Source organism: Nycticebus coucang, chromosome 7, assembly GCF_027406575.1.
Source record: "Nycticebus coucang isolate mNycCou1 chromosome 7, mNycCou1.pri, whole genome shotgun sequence".
NCBI classification, from domain to species: domain Eukaryota; kingdom Metazoa; phylum Chordata; class Mammalia; order Primates; family Lorisidae; genus Nycticebus; species Nycticebus coucang.
This window is the reverse complement of record NC_069786.1, coordinates 113,225,765-113,246,259: the sequence shown is the minus strand read 5'-3', so window position 1 is coordinate 113,246,259 and position 20,495 is coordinate 113,225,765. Positions and strand designations below refer to the sequence as shown.

At 44.9% G+C, this 20,495-nt stretch overlaps 1 protein-coding gene across 3 annotated transcripts in view; it reads left to right on the top strand.

The window, feature by feature from the left end:
* MREG (melanoregulin) overlaps window positions 1–20,495 on the top strand; it is an 83,810-nt gene that overhangs the window by 30,997 nt on the left and 32,318 nt on the right. For all 3 annotated transcript variants that reach the window (XM_053597388.1, XM_053597387.1, XM_053597390.1), the window contains one exon: window positions 5,555–5,714. In XM_053597388.1, coding sequence (XP_053453363.1) covers window positions 5,555–5,714 — 160 coding nt within the window. The remainder of the gene's footprint in view (window positions 1–5,554; window positions 5,715–20,495) is intronic.

The window sequence follows — 20,495 nt, the reverse complement described above, 5'->3', positions numbered from 1 at the left end:
GGTCAGATGTCATTTTTCTTGATTATTCAGGTAGATGCTGGCTCATTTCTAAACCTCTTGCTTCAGAGAGATTTTTAAAAGTGGCAACCGTGAGTTATGCCTGGGGTTCCCTTCAGAAGATTGGGATCACAGTGTGGTTTGTTCTGCTCAGAAAGGACTTTAATGCAGCTGTTCTGTGCTAGACCTTGCCTGGTGGTCTCCGGAGGAGAAGAAATGCTGGATGCAATCCTTCCCTCTAGGGAACGTATCAACCTGGTGAGGAGACAAGACTTATAAAAATGAAACAAATAAGGGGAAAGATGCAAGCACGAGGGTCTCATTGCCCCACAGGTGAATCTGTGATGTCGTCCGCCATGGTCGCGGCTCCTGGTGAAGGCCATGCCCAGGTCGGCGTTCCAGGAGGAGGCTGCTACTCAGGGCAGAAGCCCTGGGCGTCCACTGGTTTGCCCTGGAAGCAGCCACACGGGGTCGTTATCGGAGCTGCTTACTTTGTGGTGTGTCCCAGGCAGGGCATTTGGGTAGCCAGTGAAATGACACATGGTGGCTCTGAGATGCCCCATCAGGGACCTCATGCTGGGAGGATAGTCGGCTGGCCCAGGAGAAGCCAAGCACCTTGGTCATATATATCCACTTACGGCCCCACCCTTCCTGCCACAGGTGGTGGTTTAGCCCCAGGAGGGAGTGTAGCGCCCTTGGTTTAGGCACTGAACGTACAACGCAGTGGTGGCTTATTTATCATCAGCCATAGAAAGAAATTGGGGTCCGTGCCCTTCATATTACTGACACCCCTCTGGTGTCCACCTGCTGTTTGATACTCTTATGTCACCGATATTTCCTCCTTGACTCACCTGTTCTCTCCACTCTCCTGTTTCCCTAAGGCCTTTCCTCCCTCCTGGGTCTCTGTCTGTGCCTCTGATCCTCTGATGTGCTTCTGTGGTGCTGGGACGTGTGTGTCCATTACTCTACGTCTAGATCCCTGGCCTCTCTCTGCACATCCTGTAGGCTCAGAGGGCAGCTTGGCTTCTTCTAGATGTGTCCCAGTCAGAGGCTTCACCTCACAGGTGGTCTTGGAGCCCTCTGTCTGGCAGTTCCATGCCACCCCCCAGGGGCTGGTGGAATCAGGTCCTCTCACTTCCAAGCTCACTGTCCTTTCCCTGTTCTCACTCCCACTTTCATCTCAGCCACTGTTTTGAAACATTTAACATTAAGCGTCTATTAGTTTAACATAGAAGCCCACCTCTCCTATGCTTCAAAGCATCCTCCTGTGGCCCTAACAAAGGTTGGAAGGGAGCAGCTGCTCTGCTTGGGGTTTGTGTGTGGGCTTCTTTCTGTCCCCAGCCACAGGAGCCATCTCTTCTCCACTCCTGCCCTACCGTGTGGCCCTGCGGCCCCCTGACACTAGGACCTCAAGGAATGCGGCATGAGAACCACACCTGCCCCCGTGCGACAGTTCACTGTAAAAACCTCCTAAGCCAGTGGTTCTCAACCTTCCTAATGTCACGGCCCTTTAATACAGTTCTTTGGGTCGCGACCCACAGGTTGAGAACCACTGTCCTAAACCATCTTCTTCCTTCTTCCTCCAGAGTTGCTCCTCTAAAGCCCAGACCTGACAAGGTTCAGGCTTGGAATCCTTTTGAAAACTTGTCACAGTTCACAGAATGAAGCCTGGACTCCAATACTATCTTCCGTCTGTCCCCAAATTATCTTTTCTTCTCCATGTCCTCCGTCTCCCTGGCTCTGTGCACCGTGTGCCGTCAGCAGGCAGGAAGGAATATTGGGAATCCCCAGCCGTGGGCTCTTGTTCGAGCTGATCCCTCTCCCAGGAAGACCTTGGCCCTGGCTTCTCTTCCTGGTGAAAGCCCGTGCAGTGCTCGGGTCAGGCTATGATCAGAGATCATACTCGTGAAACCTTTCCTGAACGTCCTTCATATCACTTCTTTCTCTGTACTCCTTCAGCATTTTGTGTGTACTCTAAAAAAACTGTCCTTAATCATGGCACCATAGTCATGTTAAAGGCAGAGGTGATGTCCTGTTTATTGTCACGTCCCCAAAGCACACAGCCCGTATTCAGTAGGCATCCATTCTGTGCTTGTTGAATGAATGAATGAATGTGACACACTCACTAATGTCGGTGTGGGCAGGGCACCCAGGCATCATTTGTCTGTTCTTTCACTGGTTCATCTTGCTGAAGAAGACCCCGGCTATGGGGCTGTCTGTGTCCTAGCCGGTGCAGTGACAGTCAGCCCCAGTGAACACGGTGCGGGGCTGACAGTGTTGTGGCTGAGCCATGTCCGCCTCCCTCCTTTCCCCTGGGGGCCAGTTACTCTGCCCAGTCCCTGACCCCTACAACCAGAGGGATTCCAGGAGCACTGTTCGGAATAAGTCTCTAAGTCAGAGGTCCTCAAACTTTTTAAACAGGGGCCAGTTCACTGTCCCTCAGACTGTTGGAGGGCCAGACTATAGTTTTTAAAAAAAAAACTATGAACAAATTACTATGCACACTGCACATATCTTATTTTGAAGTAAAAAAACAAAACAGGATCAAATACAATCACACTGCCTCATGTGGCCTGCGGGCCGTAGTTTGAGGACCGCTGCTGTAAGCCCTGCCTGGATTCAGGTCGCTGCCTCTTGTCGGCCATGGTTGCAACACCCTCTCCCTACTTTTCACCCCCAATTTTACAAGTGGACCCTGGTTGTCTTTCTGAGCCTGTACCCCATCACTAGCACCAGAGCCTGTCCCTTGCTGGGTGGGTTCCTGCTGCCAAGCCTCAACCCGGTGACTGGCGCTTTGCTTCCTGTAGTGCGATCTCCCTGGTGCCAGCTTCTGAGGCTCCGATGTTTGTTGACATGGGCATGTTTCCATTGGCCCAGCTGTCAGTCGCTCTTAACCTCCCGGCTGCAGTCTGCCTCTTTACGTGTCTTTTGCCTGTTCTCTGTTTCCTTCCCTCATGTGCCCTCTTGCCACGCCTGCAGGTGTGTTCTCCAGCCTGTGGCCCTGGGGCATCCTGACTCTGCCTCTGAGTGTAGCATCTCTCACCACGCAGGGCAATGTGGTCCTCCGAAGGCCCTGCTGGCTTCATCTCCGCATCCCCTGGGTTCTACCTTAGCAGGTTCTAGCCCTGCACAGTGCACTTTTCTTTTGCCATCACTCTCATCACATTGTCATTTCTCACCCCCATAACTCACTGCATCATAATGAATCTCCCAAATCTACCCTTGCTGCCTTCAAAGCAACATCTGGAGGGCTAAGGTCTGCACACGTTAGCCAGATGTAAGCCTTTTAAAGATGCGATACTGTAGTCAAATCATGGTCCTGCTTAAAACCCTTACAAGTCTTGCCATGCTTTTAGGAACAAAGGCCACAACGGAAGATTGTCAGAAAACATGGCCCACAAAGCCCTGCGTATCTAGCCCCAACCTGCTGCCACCCCAGCTTCCCTTTCGTTCTCTGGCCAATGCCCCTTTCTTCTAACAAACACCACACATTTCCTCGCACTCCAGCCTTTGAACTTGCCCTTTCCTTTGTCTGCAACTCTGTTCCTGTCTTTTCTTTTTTTCTTTTTTTTTGAGATAGTCTCACATGGTTGCCCTTGGTAGAGTACTGTAGCATCATAGCTCACAGCAACCTCCAACTCTTGGGCTCAAGCAGTTCTCTTGCCTCAGCCTTCCCAGTAGCTGGGACTACAGGCACCTGACACAATGCCCGGCTGTTTTTAGAGACAGGGTCTTGCTCTTGCTCTTGCTCAGGCTGGTCTTGAACCTGTGAGCTCAGGGCAAGCTACCTGCCTTGGCCTCCCAGAGTGCTAGGATTACAGGCATGAGCCACTGTGCCTGGCCTGTTCCTGTCTTTTAGTTTAAAGCTCAGGCATCTCCTGGTCACAACGCCTCCCCAAGCCGCCTCCACTAGGATTTTCTATCAGCATCTTCTATATGCTCTCCTAGCTTCCCAGCTCCCTCTTCAGGGCACTTATCTCAGCTTTTATTAGATAGTCAGGGATCATTCACTGATGTGTTTCCCATACTAGACTTGAGTGAGGGATCACGTCTGTTTTGCTCACAGTTTTATTGAGCCTGTGATTAATGTTTAGTCAGTGCGTCATACGTATTATTAGAGTAAATAGCCCCGGTGTGGCCCTACCTGTCGTTCCTGAGGAAGTTGTGTGGGGCTGTGTGCAGGCGTGTCCTCGATGTGACTTCCTGTCACTGACCTCCTCCATGAGCCCAGACACAGGTACTGCCTATGAAGGAAAAATCATACAACAGAAGCACAAAACAGGACCGCTGATATGCATTCCTGTATGGTTCATTGAAAGCATGTGATGTATGTATTTTATTCCTTAATTTTCTCAGTGTAAGGAATTTGATAGATACTGTCATTGTACTCTAAGTTTGCTGTGCTTCCTTGAACTCAAGAGCTGATAAAAAGTCCATTTCTTTATGTCGTATTCTTCTTTTTTTAAATTTTTTTTTGAGACAGTCTCACTCTGTTGCTCCAGGCTAGAGTGCTGTGGCATCACAGCTCACAGCAACCTCAAAGTCCAGGGCTCAAGAATTCTTTTTGTTTTTTCTTGAGACAGTCTCACTGTGTTGCTCCAGGCTAGGTGCTGTGGCATCACAGCTCACAGCAACCTCAAAGTCCAGGGCTCGAGAATTCTTTTTATTTTTTTTTGAGACAGTCTTACTCTGTTACTTTAGGCTATAGTGCTGTGGCATCACAGCTCACAGCAACCTCAAAGTCCTGACCTCAAGAGATCCTCTTGGCTCAGCCTCCTGTGTAGCTGGTACTACAAGTGCTGCCACAATGCCCAGCTAATTTTTCTATTTTTAGTAGAGACAGATTCTTGCTCTAGTGCAGGCTGATCTGGAACTCCTGCTAGCAATCCACCTGCCTCGGCCTCTCAAAGGCTAGGATTCCAGGCCTGAGCCATCACGCAAGAATTCTTCTCCCCATTGGATTTCTTGCTTTGTCTAAGCTGCCCTGGAATTCAGTGCTGAGTTTTATGTTTAACTGCAGTAATTACTTCTGCTGAGGTGCCTAGGTACCTCTCTGTTCCCTGCTGTTTTTAAAGTGATAGTTTTGGGCCAGGCCTGGTGGCTCATAACTGTAATCCTAGCACTTGGGAGGCTGAGGTAGGTGGATTGCCTGAGCTTACAGGTTCAAGAACAGTCTGAGCCGGAGCGAGACCTCGTCTCTAAACATAGCTGGGCATTGTGACAGATGCCTGTAGTCCCATCTACATGGGAGGCTGAGGCAAGAGGATTGCTTGAGCCCAGCAGTTTGAGGTTGCTGTGAGCTGTGATGCCACAGCATGCTACCAAGGGTGACAAAGTGAGACTGTCTCGAAAAAATATATATATATATATAAATAAATAAAAACAAAGTGATAGTTTTTTGGTTTATTTTCATTGTTCTATTGTGATATGTTTAATTATTCAGACCTTTTTGATGTAAATGTACACGATGTATTTTTATTTATAATGTGTGTTGTATACATATGTTAGATAACATTTCATAACAAAGACTCCTAATCCTCCCTTTTTTATACAGTAGTGATAGCAGTCCATTTTCTTCATTTGGAGCAACTCTGGCAAGGGATGATGAAAAGAATTTATGGAGTATGCCCCATGATGTGTCCCACACCGAAGCAGATGATGACAGAATCCTGTACAATTTGATTGTCGTTCGTAATCAGCAGGCCAAAGACTCAGAGGTAAGCCCCCTTTGACGTCTCGCTGTGTGCAGATAGTGATAGATAGTGATAAACAGCTATTTCAGAAAAGACCAGCTTGCAGTAACGAAAAGAGGAAGGCTGAGATATTGGAAGGGAAGGACAGATATTTTAGCAGCATCTATTATGATCTATTATCTGTAGCAGGGGTCCTCAGACTTTTAAACAGGGGGTCAGTTCACTGTCCCTCAGACCGTTGGAGGGCCGGACTGTAGTTTAAAAAAAAAAAAACTATGAACAAATTCCTATGCACACTGCACATATCTTATTTTGAAGTAAAAAAACAAAACGGGAGCAAATACAATCACACCGCCACATGTGGCCTGCGGGCCGTAGTTTGAGGACCCCTGATCTATAGTCACTAATTATAGCTAGTCTTGATTGGTGTGCTTAATATACAGATAAGACTCATTTCTTATTATTACCTTCATGATACAAATTACAGAAGAGGCAAGGCTATTGAAGAATGTGAAGAAAATTTATCATCTTCCATGTGATAAGCAGTCCACTTCTCATTGTCCAGTTGTTTAGCATCTGCAGTGAGGTGATTCAGACTGCAGGGAGCTTTGTGGTATTGCTAATTCTGAATTATCGAGGCCCGAGTTAGTTTTTTTTCCCTGTTTGCGGCATGTTGGCTGGGCAAGGAGTGGGTGAGGATCAATAAAGTGCTCCATGAGCTTCAAAAAAAAAAAAATTATGATGTTGATTGGATAGCGATGGAGATAATTTTTGATTCTAATTATCTGAGATAATTTTTGTCATAAGCCTTGAACCTTCATAACAACTCTCAATCCAAAGGTATCAGTATGGAAGCCCTGGAATATAAAAAGGAGAGAACTTGGCAAGTTGAGAAAAAACAGCAAAGAGGGTCATGTTTGTTTCTTTCCTTCAGAAGTCGTGTTAGAGTACTATGCAGGACACACGATCATTTTCTAAATCATGCCACCTAGCCTTTCCCACCTCTGTGTTGATCAGTTAGCTCTGAGTAGACGCCCATGTGACATGCACACAAGGTCTTTCTTTGTACCTGACGGTAACGGAGAGGAGTAGGGAGACAGAACCCCAGGCTGTGGCTCTGGAAAAAACACCAGTGCATGTAGTGGGGCGGGGGCCTAAACGCCCCCTCTATTCCCTAAGTTCCTTTTTCTTTCTTCTTTTTTTTTTTTTGCAGTTTATGGCTGGGGCTGGGTTTGAACCTGCCACCTCCGGCATATGGGGCCAGCGCCTTACTCCTTTGAGCCACAGGCACCACCCCCCTAAGTTTCTTTTTCTTTTGAGACAGTTTTAGTACGTCGTCCTCAGTAGAGTGCCGTGGTGTCACAGCTCACAGCAACCTCCAACTCTTGGGCTTAAGCAATTCTCTTGTCTCAGCCTCCTGAGTTGCTGGGACTATAGATGCCTGCCACAACGCCTGGCTATTTTTTTAGAGATGGGAGTCTCAAACCCCTGAGCTCAGGCAGTCCACCCACCTCAGCTGCCCACAGTGCTGGGATTACAGGCCGATTTCTATTTTTCCCCACATGACATACTTTAGCAGGAGGTGATAACTTTTAGAAGTGCCCTGTGGTCCTGGTCCTTTCTGTCTGGTGTGAATTGGGTGCCTTTGAAGGGATAGAGGTGGGAAATAAGGGCCGATGGCTGCCTGAGGTCCAGGGCAGGGCCAGCTGGAGAGTCCTGTGTGGCTGTTGATGAATCGCATCCCTCTGATGACCAAGCCTGCTGCTGCCAAAAATAGTGCTCCCTGGCTGTCCTTCCTGAGCATATGGAATGAGTGGCCTTGTTTTTTCTTTAATGGGAAGAGCAACTATATTATGCTGACAAATTAGCATTTCTGCTGATGTAAATGGAACCAGGTCTTTTCTTTTTTTTTCTTCCTCTTCATCCCCATGCTGCCTAAAGTAGTAACAGGAAGCCTCCTGTAATGTGTAACACCTTTCTCTCTCTCTCTCTGATGTGAGGGCCTTTTAGAGCTGAGCTGGGGAGTGCTCCTTGGAGGAGTGCCTGCCTTTCTGCCCTGATTCTCTCAACTTTTCAAAACAGAGCAGAGGAGGCAACGTGAGCTACAAAGCACTCAGTAGCACAGTTTCCAGAGTGGCCCATTGTGCCTTTTCTGGGCCAGGCTGGCGTGAGGGGCCGTCCAGAAGGCTTTTCCTGCTCCTTGCCTAGGAAATAAGTCAAGCTTGACTGTGGGGGTTACCAAGACAGGCAATGAAGTAAACAACATGAGGATGTGATGATAAATATTATGAAATGATTTGAAATATCTCAAATATCTCTCATACTGCTTCCTTTTTTTAAAGTATAAAAGTAAAATGGCTAAAAAGTTGTTTATATCTACTTCTAAAGTTTTGAAATAAAGGCATATATTAATGTATCTATTCATTTTCCACACAGATTGGATCATATATTATATACTTAGCTTTTTTGCAGTTAATATATTTCGGACATATTTCCATTTCAGTGTGGTTAGAGTTACCTTATTGCTTTCAGGAACTCTCTAGTGTTTTCTTGTGTGGACTTACCATCACTTACGTAGCCAGTCCCTATTGACATATAGGCTGATTTTGCTGTTAGGAACAATACGATAGTAGGCATCTGAATATACTTACATGATCTTCCATAGTTTCTTCAGGCATAGAACTGTAGGATCAAAGTTTGTTTGTTTATTTGTTTATTTATTTAGAGACAGAGTCTCATTGTCACCCTGGGTAGAGTGCCGTGGCCTTATAGCTCACAGTTCACAGCAACCTCAAACTCCTGGGCTAAAGTGATCCTCTTGCCTCAGCCTCCCAAGTAGCTGGGACTGTAGGCTCCCATCACCATGCCTGGACAGTTTTTCTGTTTCAGTAGAGATGGGGTCTGTCTCTTGCTCAGGCTGGTCTCAAACTCTTGAACTCAAGGAATCCACCTGCCTCTGTGTCTCAGAGTGCTGAGCCACTGCACCCAGCCAAAGTGTGTGTATTTAAAATGTTGCAATTGTGATGCTACTTTGTCCCTAGAGGAAACTAAGGAAAGCACTTCAGGGTGGAGAACAGAGGTTGAATCTCAGATCCCTCCAGGGACTAACTAGGCAGTAACATCAGTGAGCACCCTTCCCAGTGAGTGGAATTGGAAACTCATACTGCTTTTAAGGCAGACGTGAAGCCCCAGACAGCTGTTGGCCATGTTGAGAATGTGGTCCTACAAATTCAAGAACTTTTGCTTTTTTAAAAGAAGCGGAAAATCTAAATTTTCATGTAAGAGGTCCAGATTTAAAAATGATAACTCACATTTAAAAGTGTGTCAGCTAATAAAATATAGTAGAATCTATGTAAGTCATTCACCTAAGGGTCTGACATATGGATGTGTTTAACATAAGGAATTAGGCTTACTGTACATTAAGTACATATGGTGCATACCTGGTCTATGACAAATTTTCAATTTAAGGAGGTGGTCAATTACAATTACAATGTTCTGCTATACGTTTCTGGATCACAGATATTTAAGGACATTTATAGCGAGCACTACTGCCTATAACTGTTATTTTGTTCAGGATGATTGAAAATGGTTTTGAAGGTAAAGGTGGGAAGTTGGCAGGAGGCTGTTTTGAACAAGTTCCATATCTATTATTATTGCTTGTTTTCTTTTCCACACAGGATAACATTGGTACAGATTTTAATAAAACAAAAGATTTTGGTTTTCAAAGAAAATCAAATTATATCTCCTGAAGAATAAGGAACCTTAGATAGTTTTGAACGATGCAGTTTAGAAGCTAAGCAAGGTATTAGGGGAGGCTGAATGTGATGTTTTTCCTTGAGCAGCCACAGTACAGAAGACCTAGGAATGTCCATATTTGGAATTCTCTGAGTAACGAAAAACAATTTCAAAACAATGTGTGTACTACTTATATTCCCCTATTGAAAGTGCTTTGTTCATGCCAAGTTTACGGTGTTCTAAGTCAGAAAAAACAAGGGGTAAACAGAAAGTACTGTTTCAAAGGATATAAAACTTTATATAGAACATTATTTAAATTTCATAAACAGAATCCACTTTCTCTTTCTCTCTCTTTTTTTATTTTAGAGGCAGAGTCTCACTTTATCACCCTTGGTAGAGTGCCGTGGCGTCATAGCTCACAACAACCTCCAACTCCTGGGCTTAGGTGATTCTTTTGTCTCAGCCTCCTGAGTAGCTGGGACTACAGGCTCCCACCACCACACCTGGCTATTTTTTGTTGCAGTTTGGCTGGGGTCGGGTTCGAACCCACCACCCTTGGTATATGGGGCCAGCACCCTACCCACCTGAGCCATAGGTGCTGCCTGACAGAATCCACTTTCATTTACACAAACCTTCAAGAGCTGATGGAGGCTTATACCTATAATCGTAGCACTTTGGTAGGCCGTGGTGGGAGGATCACTTAAGAAAAAGAGTTTGAGACCAACCTGGGTAACAATAGTGAGATCCTTTCTCTATAAAAAATATTTAGCTGGCTGTAGTGGCATATACCTGTAGTTCTAGCTACTTGACAAGTTGAGGCAGGAGGATCTCTTGAGCTTAGAAATTTGAGCCTGCAGTAAGCTATGATAGTGTCACTCCACTCTAGCCCAGGTGACAGAGACTCCATCTCAAAAAAAAAAAAAAACAAAGAAAGAAAAAAAAGGCTGATGGAAAACAGACCTTTAATGGAAGCATTTGCAGACTTCCAACTAGTGGAAAAATTATTGTTCTTTTTTTTTTTTTTTTTGCCGTTTTTGGCCGGGGCTGGCTTTGAACCCGCCACCTCCAGTATATGGGGCTGGTGCCCTACTCCTTTGAGCCACAGGTGCTGCCCAAAATTATTGTTCTTTTAACGATGCTATAATGCAGTGGTTCTCAACCTTCCTAATGCCTCCTAATGCTGCAGCCCTTTAATACAGTTCCTCATGTTGTGGTGACCCCCAACTATAAAATTATTTTCATTGCTACTTCATAATTGTAATTTTGCTACTGTTACGAATTATAATGTAAATATCTGATATGCTGGATGATTTTCATTGTTACAAAGGGGTTGCGACTCACAGGTTGAGAACCGCTGCTGTAATGTCTTTTTTTTTTTGCAGTTTTTGGCTGGGGATGGGTTTGAACCCGCCACTTCAGCATATGGGGCCAGCGCCCTACTCCCTTGAGCCACAGGCGCCTCCCTGTAATGTCTTTATGCTTGACTAAGAAATAGTAAACAACCTCAAAACCATGTCACTAATTCATTATCCTACTGTTCACTCTCATTAAACTAGTTTACTTTATGTAACACGTTCTAGGAAGCTTAATAATTGCTAACGAGATATGGATGCACCTTATTTGTTTATTTAGTAATAATTGTAATCATATTGAATGATCTTATTCTCCAGGATATTTATAGTAATGAAAACAGTGCCAAACTGTCTAAGCACTTTGCTTATATTAACTATGTCCTTTTAACATAACTCAGTGAAGAAGATACCACTATTATTTCCCTTTTAATCAACTTATCCAAGGCCATACAGCTATGGAATTTGGAGCCAGGATTTGAATCTAGGCTTTGTAAATGCAGAGACATAAAAAGTATGATTGATATCATAAAAGAGGAATAGATACTATCTGTGATGAAATTTAGATTTCAAAATGCATAAGCCAAGTCTACCCTGTGATTCGTTAGTACCAATGCGTCTGAGGGGCATTTTCGTATCAGTGGGATGAGAGCAGTGTTTGGCTTGGGGGTGGTGACCACATTTCAGGAAGTGTTCCCAGGCATAACACACGTTTTCCAGCTGGTAAAGACCTATTGATTCCCCAGGCTTCTGTTTTGTTCCCTCCAGCGTGTTTTACTCTGCTCTGCTTCATCGCTTTTTCCCCTGGCTTAGTGTTCTCAGACCTGTGTTATTGGGTGTCTCTTCCGATGGTTTGGCAGCAATTCCTTTACGACTTTGCACATACCTTCCGCATTTTCACCTTGCTAAAAAAGCTTTCGCGCTTTTGATTATGAAAATAGGTGCTAAATATCAGATCATTCTCATACACATTTTCATGCACTGTTTTGGTACAAAAATAGGTGATGCTTATTTGGCATAATGAGAGATAGAAATTCCATGCTTACTTTTAGATCTATCAAGTAATTGCTTTCTCGATACAAAATGCATACAGTTCTCAAGGCAAGTGTCTGCCCAGTAGTCACTGGGGGTGCGTTGGGGAAGGGGGGCGGATTTTCTCATCAGCAGGCCCCACATGACCACCAGATGCCCATGCGGCTGACTCCCATGAAAGCCACACTCTGTCAGACCCTGAGGAACAGCTAAATATTATTTTTTAAAACTACAGAGGCAATATTTCATACAATTATTACATGTCAGCTAAAAAGGAAAAAAAAATAAAACTGAGGAGGCAAGAACATAAATTTACAGTGTTTGTTCTTCCTGTGCATCAGGACCACCTGCTGCCAAGTACTGCTGGGTCTTGTAAATAGTTTCTATAACGTGTTTAAAATAGCAACAGACTTTCCCTGGGGCTAGATCGCACACTCAGCCTATAGGGTCTTTAATACAAAAAGAGGCAACGCAGCAGCGTTGATGGGAATATCTGGTGGGGGAGTGTGAGAATGGGCAAAAGTGGTTGAACTGATCACGTACCCGCCACGTAATCCTAAAAGGGGGGAGAACCGGATGTTCCAGTGCGGCTCTGTGTGACTGTCCTGGCAGGTCTCCAGGAGGAGGGTAAGGCCCTCTGCTTCAGGACCGTCTCATTTCTCTGCGATTAGAACCATGGGTGCAATTAGAACCATGAAGGAGCAAAAAAACAGCAGAAAATTGAGGCAGTTCTGTACTGAGTTCCTTCAGAGGCCTCTTTTCTTTGAGGTCTGGATTGCTGAGTGCATTTATTCTTTATTTTACTTTGCTAGTGACTATTTGGGTTTAGAGGAGTTGAGGCATAGGTGGAGTATACAAGCTTACTGGAAGCTGAGCTTGGTCACTCATGCCCATAATCCTAGCACTCTGTGAGGCTGAGATGGGTGGATTGCCTGCGCTCACAGGTTGGAGACCAGCCTGAGCCAGAGTAAGAGCCCGTCTCTAAAAATAGCCAGGCATTGTGGTAGGAGCCTGTAGTCCCAGCTACTTGGGAGGCTGAGGCAAAAGAATTGCTCGAACCCAAGAGTTTGAGGTTGCTGTGAGCTGTGACCCCACAGCACTATCCCCAGGGCAACAAAGTGAGACTATCTCAGAAAAAAAGTTTACTGACATCTGAGAATGGGGGTTCTTGCAGGGTTCTTGCCTGCTGTTTTCTAGGCAATTAATATTATTGAGTATTCTGCTGTGGGCAAAGCAGCATGCTGTCCAGACGAACACTGAATTCTCCCAGTAACCCTTTGAAGGAAGCGTTTTGACTCATATGATGAGACACTTGCAGTCATCAGTACAAGGTGTTGGAGGAAATGACTGGCAGACTGGAATCCCACCCCAGGTCTCTACGAGCCAGAAACCTGTATGACTTCAAACACTTGCTCCAGTTTCTTCAGTGAGTTTAGAAAAAGCTTCAGTGGAACCTTTTTTGGTCAAAGGCAAGGTTACCAAATAAATGGATGTTGGCTTCCTGCCCCGAGTAGGCACTCTGGTTGTGTGTTGGCTGTTCATTACTCACCTCGTGCCAGATGAATCGCAGAGTGACCAATTTTGGTGTTTGTTGAGTATCCACCTGTGTTGGGCACTGCATGGAACATGTCCCTGAGGATTTTGGACCATTCTGGATGCTAAAATCCTCTGGATTACAGGAGATTGTGTTCTGTTTATCTGTCTGTGATGTTTCTTTGTATTCTTTGCTCACCCTCTCCCTTAAAAAATATATACGCATTTCTGGAGATTAGCATGGAGAGAATCAGTGTTTCTTACAAAGTAGGTATCATGTGTGTGCTGCGTGAGAGCCAGCAGAGTGGAGACAACAAACATCCGCACACTTGGTATAGGTGTGGGGGCATCATGAGCAGTTCAGTGGCGAGCTGTGGGGAAGAACGTGGGCCTGGGAGTGGATGAGAGTCAGCCCTCTGCTGTGTTCCAGCTGGATCACTTTAGGGTGATCATACTGTGTCTTGTCTCGTGTGGGACGCAGTCACTTGAGTCTTACCTAACTGGAAAGAGGGGCACTAATATTAAGTGTGCCAGGCCAAAAGTATAAATTAGGGCTGCCCTAGACAAGCTGGGATGTATGGTTGCCTTTTTTTTATTATGAAGTATACATAACCAAATTTTCCTTTTTTTTTTTTGGAGACACAATCTCACTATGCTGCCTTCGGTAGAGTGCCATGGCATCACAGCTCCCAGCAACCTCAAACACTTGGGCTTAAGCAATTCTCTTGCCTCAGCCTCCCAAGTAGCTGGGACTACAGGCACCTGCCACAACGCCTGGCTATTTTTGTTGTTGTTGCAGTTGTCGTTGTTTAGCAGACCTGGGCCGGGTTCGAACCCGCCAGCCCAGGTGTATGTGGCCAGCACCCTAAGCACTGAGCCCCAAATTTATCTTTTTTTTTTTTTTTTTTTTTTAATTTGGCCGGGGCTGGGTTTGAACCCGCCACCTCCGGCATATGGGACCGGCGCCCTACCCGCATTTTAAAATTCAGTTGTACAATTCAGTGGCATTAAATACATTCATATTTTTAGGCACTTGTCATCACCATCCCTCTACTGAACTTTTTCATCTTTCCAAACTGTTACTCTGTAGCTGTTAAACAGTCACCATGGCCTTCTCCCTCCAGTTCCCAGCTCCCCTTTCTACTTTTTGTCCATGTGAATTTGGCTACTTTAGGTGCTATATATAAGTACATCATACAATATTGGTTCTTTTGTAAGTAACTCACTTCAGTTACCGTAATGCCATCAGGTTTTATTCACACGGTAGCAACTGTCTGAATTTTCTTCCTTTTTAAAGCTGAATATTTCTTTCTTATTTTTTTTTTTTTTTTGAGACAAAGTCCACTAAATCCCCCTCAGTAGAGTGCTGTAGCATTACAGCTCACAGCAACCTCCAGCTCTTGGGCTAGGGCGATTCTTTTGCCTCAGCTTCCCGAGTACCTGGGACTACAGGCATCCGCCACAACGCCCGGCTATTTTTGTTGCAGTTGCCACTGTTGTTTTATCTGGCCAGGCTGAGTTCGAACCCGTCACCCTCGGTATATGGGGCCGGCGCCCTACCCAATGAGCCACAGGCGCTGCCCAATGCTGAATAATATTTCATTATGTGTATACACATTTCAAAAAAAAAAAAATCATCCTTCACTTGCAGGGCACTTGGTTGCTCCTACCCTTTGGCTTTTGGGAGTAATGTTGCTACAAATATCTCCTTGAATCCCTGCTTTTAGTTCTTCAGGGCATATATCTAGAAGTGGAATTGTTGGATCACGTGGTAATTCTGTATATAAGTGTTTGAGAAACCTCTGAGAGAAGGAAGGCTTCAGGGTTTTGTGGATTTAGGGCTTAGAGCTGAATTGTGTTTGTCCTTTATTTTAAATGTGGACAGGAATAATCAGGTTGTAAAATAAGCTTAGAGGTGTAGAAATTTATAGAAAAAATGTTAAGATACTGTCCAATTTATTTCCCTCTTAAAAAAACTGTAATATGAGATTGTTATTTTAGTTGTTTCTAGGCTGTTCTCATACACAGGACATTGTTTTTAAATTTTCAGATTACTATAAATTAAAATGTTTAGGTTACATTGTTTTTCTTTTCTTTTTTTTTTTTTTTGAGACAGAGTCTCAAGTTGTCACCCTTGGTAAAGTGCGGTAGCGTCACAGCTCACAGCAACCTCAAACTCTTGGGCTCAAGCGATTCTCTTGCGTCAGCCTCCCAAGTAGCTAGGACTATAGGCACTTGCCACAATGCCGGGTATTTTTGGTTGCAGTTGCCGTTGTTTAGCTGTCCTGGGCCAGGTTTGAACTCGCCACCCTTGGTGTATGTGGCTAACGCCGTAACCACTGTGCTATGGGTGCTGAGCCCTTTTTTTTTTTTTTAGAGACAAGAGTCTCACTTTTTCACCTTTGGTAGAGTGCCATGGTGTCACAGTTCACAGCAACCTCCAGCTCCTGAGCTTAGGCGATTCTCTTGCCTCTTGTAGTCCTCAGTAGCTGGGACTACAGGTGCCCACCACAACGTCTGGCTATTTTTTGTTGCAGTTTGGCCGGGGCTGGGTTCGAACTCACCACTCTTGGTATATGGGGCCAGCGTCCTACTCTCTGAGCCACAGGTACCACCCGCACTTTTTTTTTTTTTTTTTTTGCAGTTTTTGGCCGGGGCTGAGTTTGAACCCACCACTTCCCATATATGGGGCCAGCGCCCTGCTTCTTTGAGCCACAGGCGCCTCCCATTGTTTTTATTTCTAAGATAAAGTTCAACTTGTAGTTGCACCCAGGGGGTGTGCTGAACACCCTCACATTGTGCATATTAGTTGAGATCCTGCCAGTCACCCTTCCCTTACCTCCTCCCTTTCCCTCCCCCTCACTAGACTATACTTGTGGTTTTCTTTTGTATGGTGCGTAGTTGTTTACTACTATTGGAGGTAGTAGTAAACAACTGGTGGTTTGATATTAGGATTGAGCACATTGGATACTTGCTTTTCCATTCTTGAGATACTTTACTAAGAAGAATGTGTTCCAACTCCTTCCAGGTAAACATAAAAGATGTAAAGTTTCCATCTTTTCTTATGGCTGAATAATATTTCATCATATACACGTACCACGGTTTGTTAATCCCATGGTTTGATGGATGCTTGGGTTGCTTCCAGGACTTGACAATTGTGAATTGAGCTGCAATAAACATTCTAGTGCAAATGCACAGGACATGTTCTAACAAAAAGCTCAAATTCTGCCTAATGTGTCTAATAATGAGTTAATTTTATTAAAAATATGTATAATGTTAAATCAAGCAGCCTTAATTTGAGATTAAACTGTTGTCAGTTGTTTATAACCTCAGCGCTAATACATTTTAGTGTTGATGTGAATTTTGTGTTAACAATGTAGGAAACACTTTTCTGTTTCTCCTGGATTCCCTCCCTCCCAACTCAGTATGAGAAGGAGCTGGTTGATGTTACCAGACATCAGAGTTTCTCCCTTTATCACAGGACGGACCCATTTCCAGTTTTACAGCTATTCTTAGGTAAACACGAAAGACATGTCAGGGACAGAAGCTGGTTGATTGACTGCTTAAGCCAGGCTCACAGGCTTGCAACACCCATGGGTGTGTTTCTGCTCAAGATCTGGTGATCAGCTGTGCAGGTCTCTGAACTTCATTCTTTCAGAGTTAAAGCTGTTTGAAATTACTTAGTGTGTGTGTTAGTCATGGTTCTCCAGAGAAACTGAGCCAATAGGATGTGTAGATATTGATGGAAGGATAGACAGACAGATAAGCAGAGATACTGACAGAGATGAATTCTGAGGAATTGGCTCACATGATGGTGGAGACTTGGCAAATTCAAAATCTGGTGGGGGAGGTCGTCAGGCTGGAGACCCAGGGAAAAATTAGAGTTCAGGTCAAAAAATAGTCACCTGGAAGAGTTCCTTCTTGCTTGGGGGAGTTTGTTCTTTGTTCTGTTAGGGACTTCAGCTTATCAGATGAGTCCTTATAAATCAGAGAGGATAATCTGCTTTACTAAAATCCTCTGATTTAAATGTTAATCTCATGCCAAAACACCTTTTTGGAAATATTAGAATAATAGTTGACTGATTATCTGGGCACCATGGCCTAGCCCAGTTGACTGGTAAAATTAATCACCCTGGGAGGGTTTTACTAACACTGACCAAATTCTCAAGAGACTACCATATAAACCCAAATGCATATGAACTTGACCATCTGGTGGGCCATAAACTTGACTGATCGTAATAAAATCTGTAAGGGGACAGTGACCACTCAAGAATGTTGCTTGGTGAAAAGGAATCAGATGATAAAAATAATGGCAACTGACTGACATTTATAGAGCACCTACTGTATTCCAGATGCTGCTTTAAGTACTTTTTTTTTGAGACACAGTCTCATTTTGTAGCCCTCAGTAGGGTGCCATGACCCTACACAACCTCAAACTCTTGGGCTCAAAGTGATTCTCTTGTCTCAGCCTGCCTGGTAGTTGGCACTACAGGGGCCCACCACAATGACCAGCTATTTTTTTTTTTTTTTTGTAGAGACAGAGTTTCACTGTACCACCCTGGGGTAGAGTGCCGTGGCGTCACACAGCTCACAGCAACCTCCTACTCCTGGGCTTAGGCGATTCTCCTGCCTCAGCCTCCCGAGCAGCTGGGACTACAGGCGCCCGCCACAATGCCCGGCTAGTTTTTGGTTGCAGTTTGGCCGGGGCTGGGCTTGAACCCGCCACCCTCGGCATATGGGGCCGGCGCCCTACTCACTGAGCCACAGGCGCCGCCCTGACCAGCTATTTTTTATAGATAAGGTCTTGCTCTTGCTCAGGCTAGTCTCAAGCTCCTGAGCTCAGGCAATCCACCTGCCTTGGCCTTGCTCTAAGTACTTTATGTATGTTACACCAACTACTGTTATCCTCAAGATGTGGGGACATGGTGCTTTCTGTGTCTCTAGGATGAAGTTACTCATGTCATTTGGTCAGGACCTTCTGTGCCTTGATGGTGGGAGGTGGAGATTCCTGAACATCGCCCCCAGATGAACAGTAGTGTCACACACTGGAGGCAGACATGGATTTGAGAGGGCAGGCAGCAGAATATGGAATCAAGAGAAATGTAGAATAATGTAATATTGGATGAATCTAGGTTGAGAGCAAGGGATATATTTCAAATAAAGGCTCAACTTGAAAAGACTGGGCAGATACCCAAACAGAACAAATAGATAAAGAGTGGAAGGCAGGAGGCTCGGGATGGAATGGAGGGTGGGGATCTCTAGAAAGTGTTGTGCAAGTGAAACATGCAGACTTTTGCAAATAGAATTTAAGGCAGTACCAAGGCTCAGCAAGGACATGAGGTCCTACTGTCCCATTTTTTCCCCATGAGACTTCTCAACTATCTTCCCAAATTATGATGTCATCTCCATTGCCTGTAGAGATACACTTTCCAAACTGAAGGCTCATTCCTTTTCTTGATTCATGATTTAATATATCAAACTGATCCAGGACACAGAAACCTGTGAGGTTATTGAGGTTTGAGGAATCCCTGCCAGAATGGATTGTGGCAGCTCTCAGTCCAGATTTACATGTTTCACTTGGCTGAGCCCCTGGGAAGGGGGTGCCCCCGAGTGGTATTTCTTGTGATCAAAATAGCGTCATTTAGATGCTATTCGCCAGCCTGGGGTTCTTAAGGTGGAATAGCCTCAGTAGCGAGGCTAAAGTAAAATCCACTCACCCAGCAGTTTTGCTGTTATTAATCTGCCCTGTCAATATTCTCACACTGTTAAACCAAGATATATGTTCTTTGCAGTATTGTTTTCAAAAGTAAAAACCTGGAAATAAAACTATCCACTGAAAGTGCCAGTTAAATATATCACAAATAGCTATACTAATGAATGCTATATAGCCTGAAAATAATGAGAAAGGATTTATAGGAGCTGGCTTGGAAAGAGAGCTATGTTCCATTGCTAAGTGAGTAGGCAAAGGAGACTTTGCTTTAACTATATAGCTCTCCATACCGTTTGAACACAATTCAGATCTATCATGTCACGGACATTGACTTCATATAAAATAAAATTTTCTCCCTAGTATTTCACAACACATTTTGCAGTGACTGGTTTCCCTGGGTCTTTCTAAACCGTTTTGCTTTGTTATACTTGGATGTGCTGAAGAAAGGAGGAGGTGGCGGGGCAGAGAGATAACGAGAGAATGAGTGTGTGTTTTCTGGAGGAGCTGGAGCAGACTCTGCCCCGTGGACAGAGACAGAAGGTGCATGCAGTCATCCATCAGCCTTTCTATCTTGAAGGCTGTTTGGTGCTCTCCGCTGTCCAGCCCAGCCTGTGAGTTCTTGTGCTGATCAGCAGGCCTTATGTATTAACGACTTCGCCCTCCACCATCACCTTCATCCTTGCCTCCGTCTCTTCCTTTGGTCATTCTGGCTTCACTTAGAATTAGCAAAAATGGCTTTTAATTGCACGGTGCCCCTGGGAGCCCTCAGTACTGACGCACAGAGACTTAATGACGTGTGTGCGACTCAGCTAGGGGGTGGTGGAGGGTTCTGAGGAGTCCTCCCTAAACCCCCCCGGCTTGCCTTAGGCTTTGATTGAACATGTGGGGAGATAGGAGCACCTGCCCAGTTCTGATGGGGGCCAGGCCGCTGCTTCTCAGACTTCAATCCCCAGTTTTCTGGAAAGAGACCGTGTTTTTCATGACGTGAAGCGACTCTTCCCATTGGGTGCCAGGTCCCTGGATACCTGTTGTTACGTAATCCTTACACATGATTGTGCTATTTACAGCCCAGGAGCTGTGTCATTTTATGGTTTTGCAATCTAAAGGGGCAGGCCACATAGCTAATGAATACGAGCAGGGCATACCCTCTCAAAATAATTACCATGTTTAATAACAAATTAGGTGAGGTAAAGTCACACCCAAGCTCTTTTACTAATTTGCTGTGGTCATGGTTGTAAACTCTTAAGCTGGGGCAATTTTCAATGGACTTGAGTACAAATTAGCCTAGTTCCTCCTTCTATAAATAACATGCTTTGTGGTGGGAGGCCACAAGCACACAGGAAATGTGCAAGTGTGTGTCGGAGCCATAGGTTACCCATCTTGACTGTGAAATCACATTTTTCAACCAAGAACCAGAAGGTCCAGGCGACCTTGTCCCATTATCCA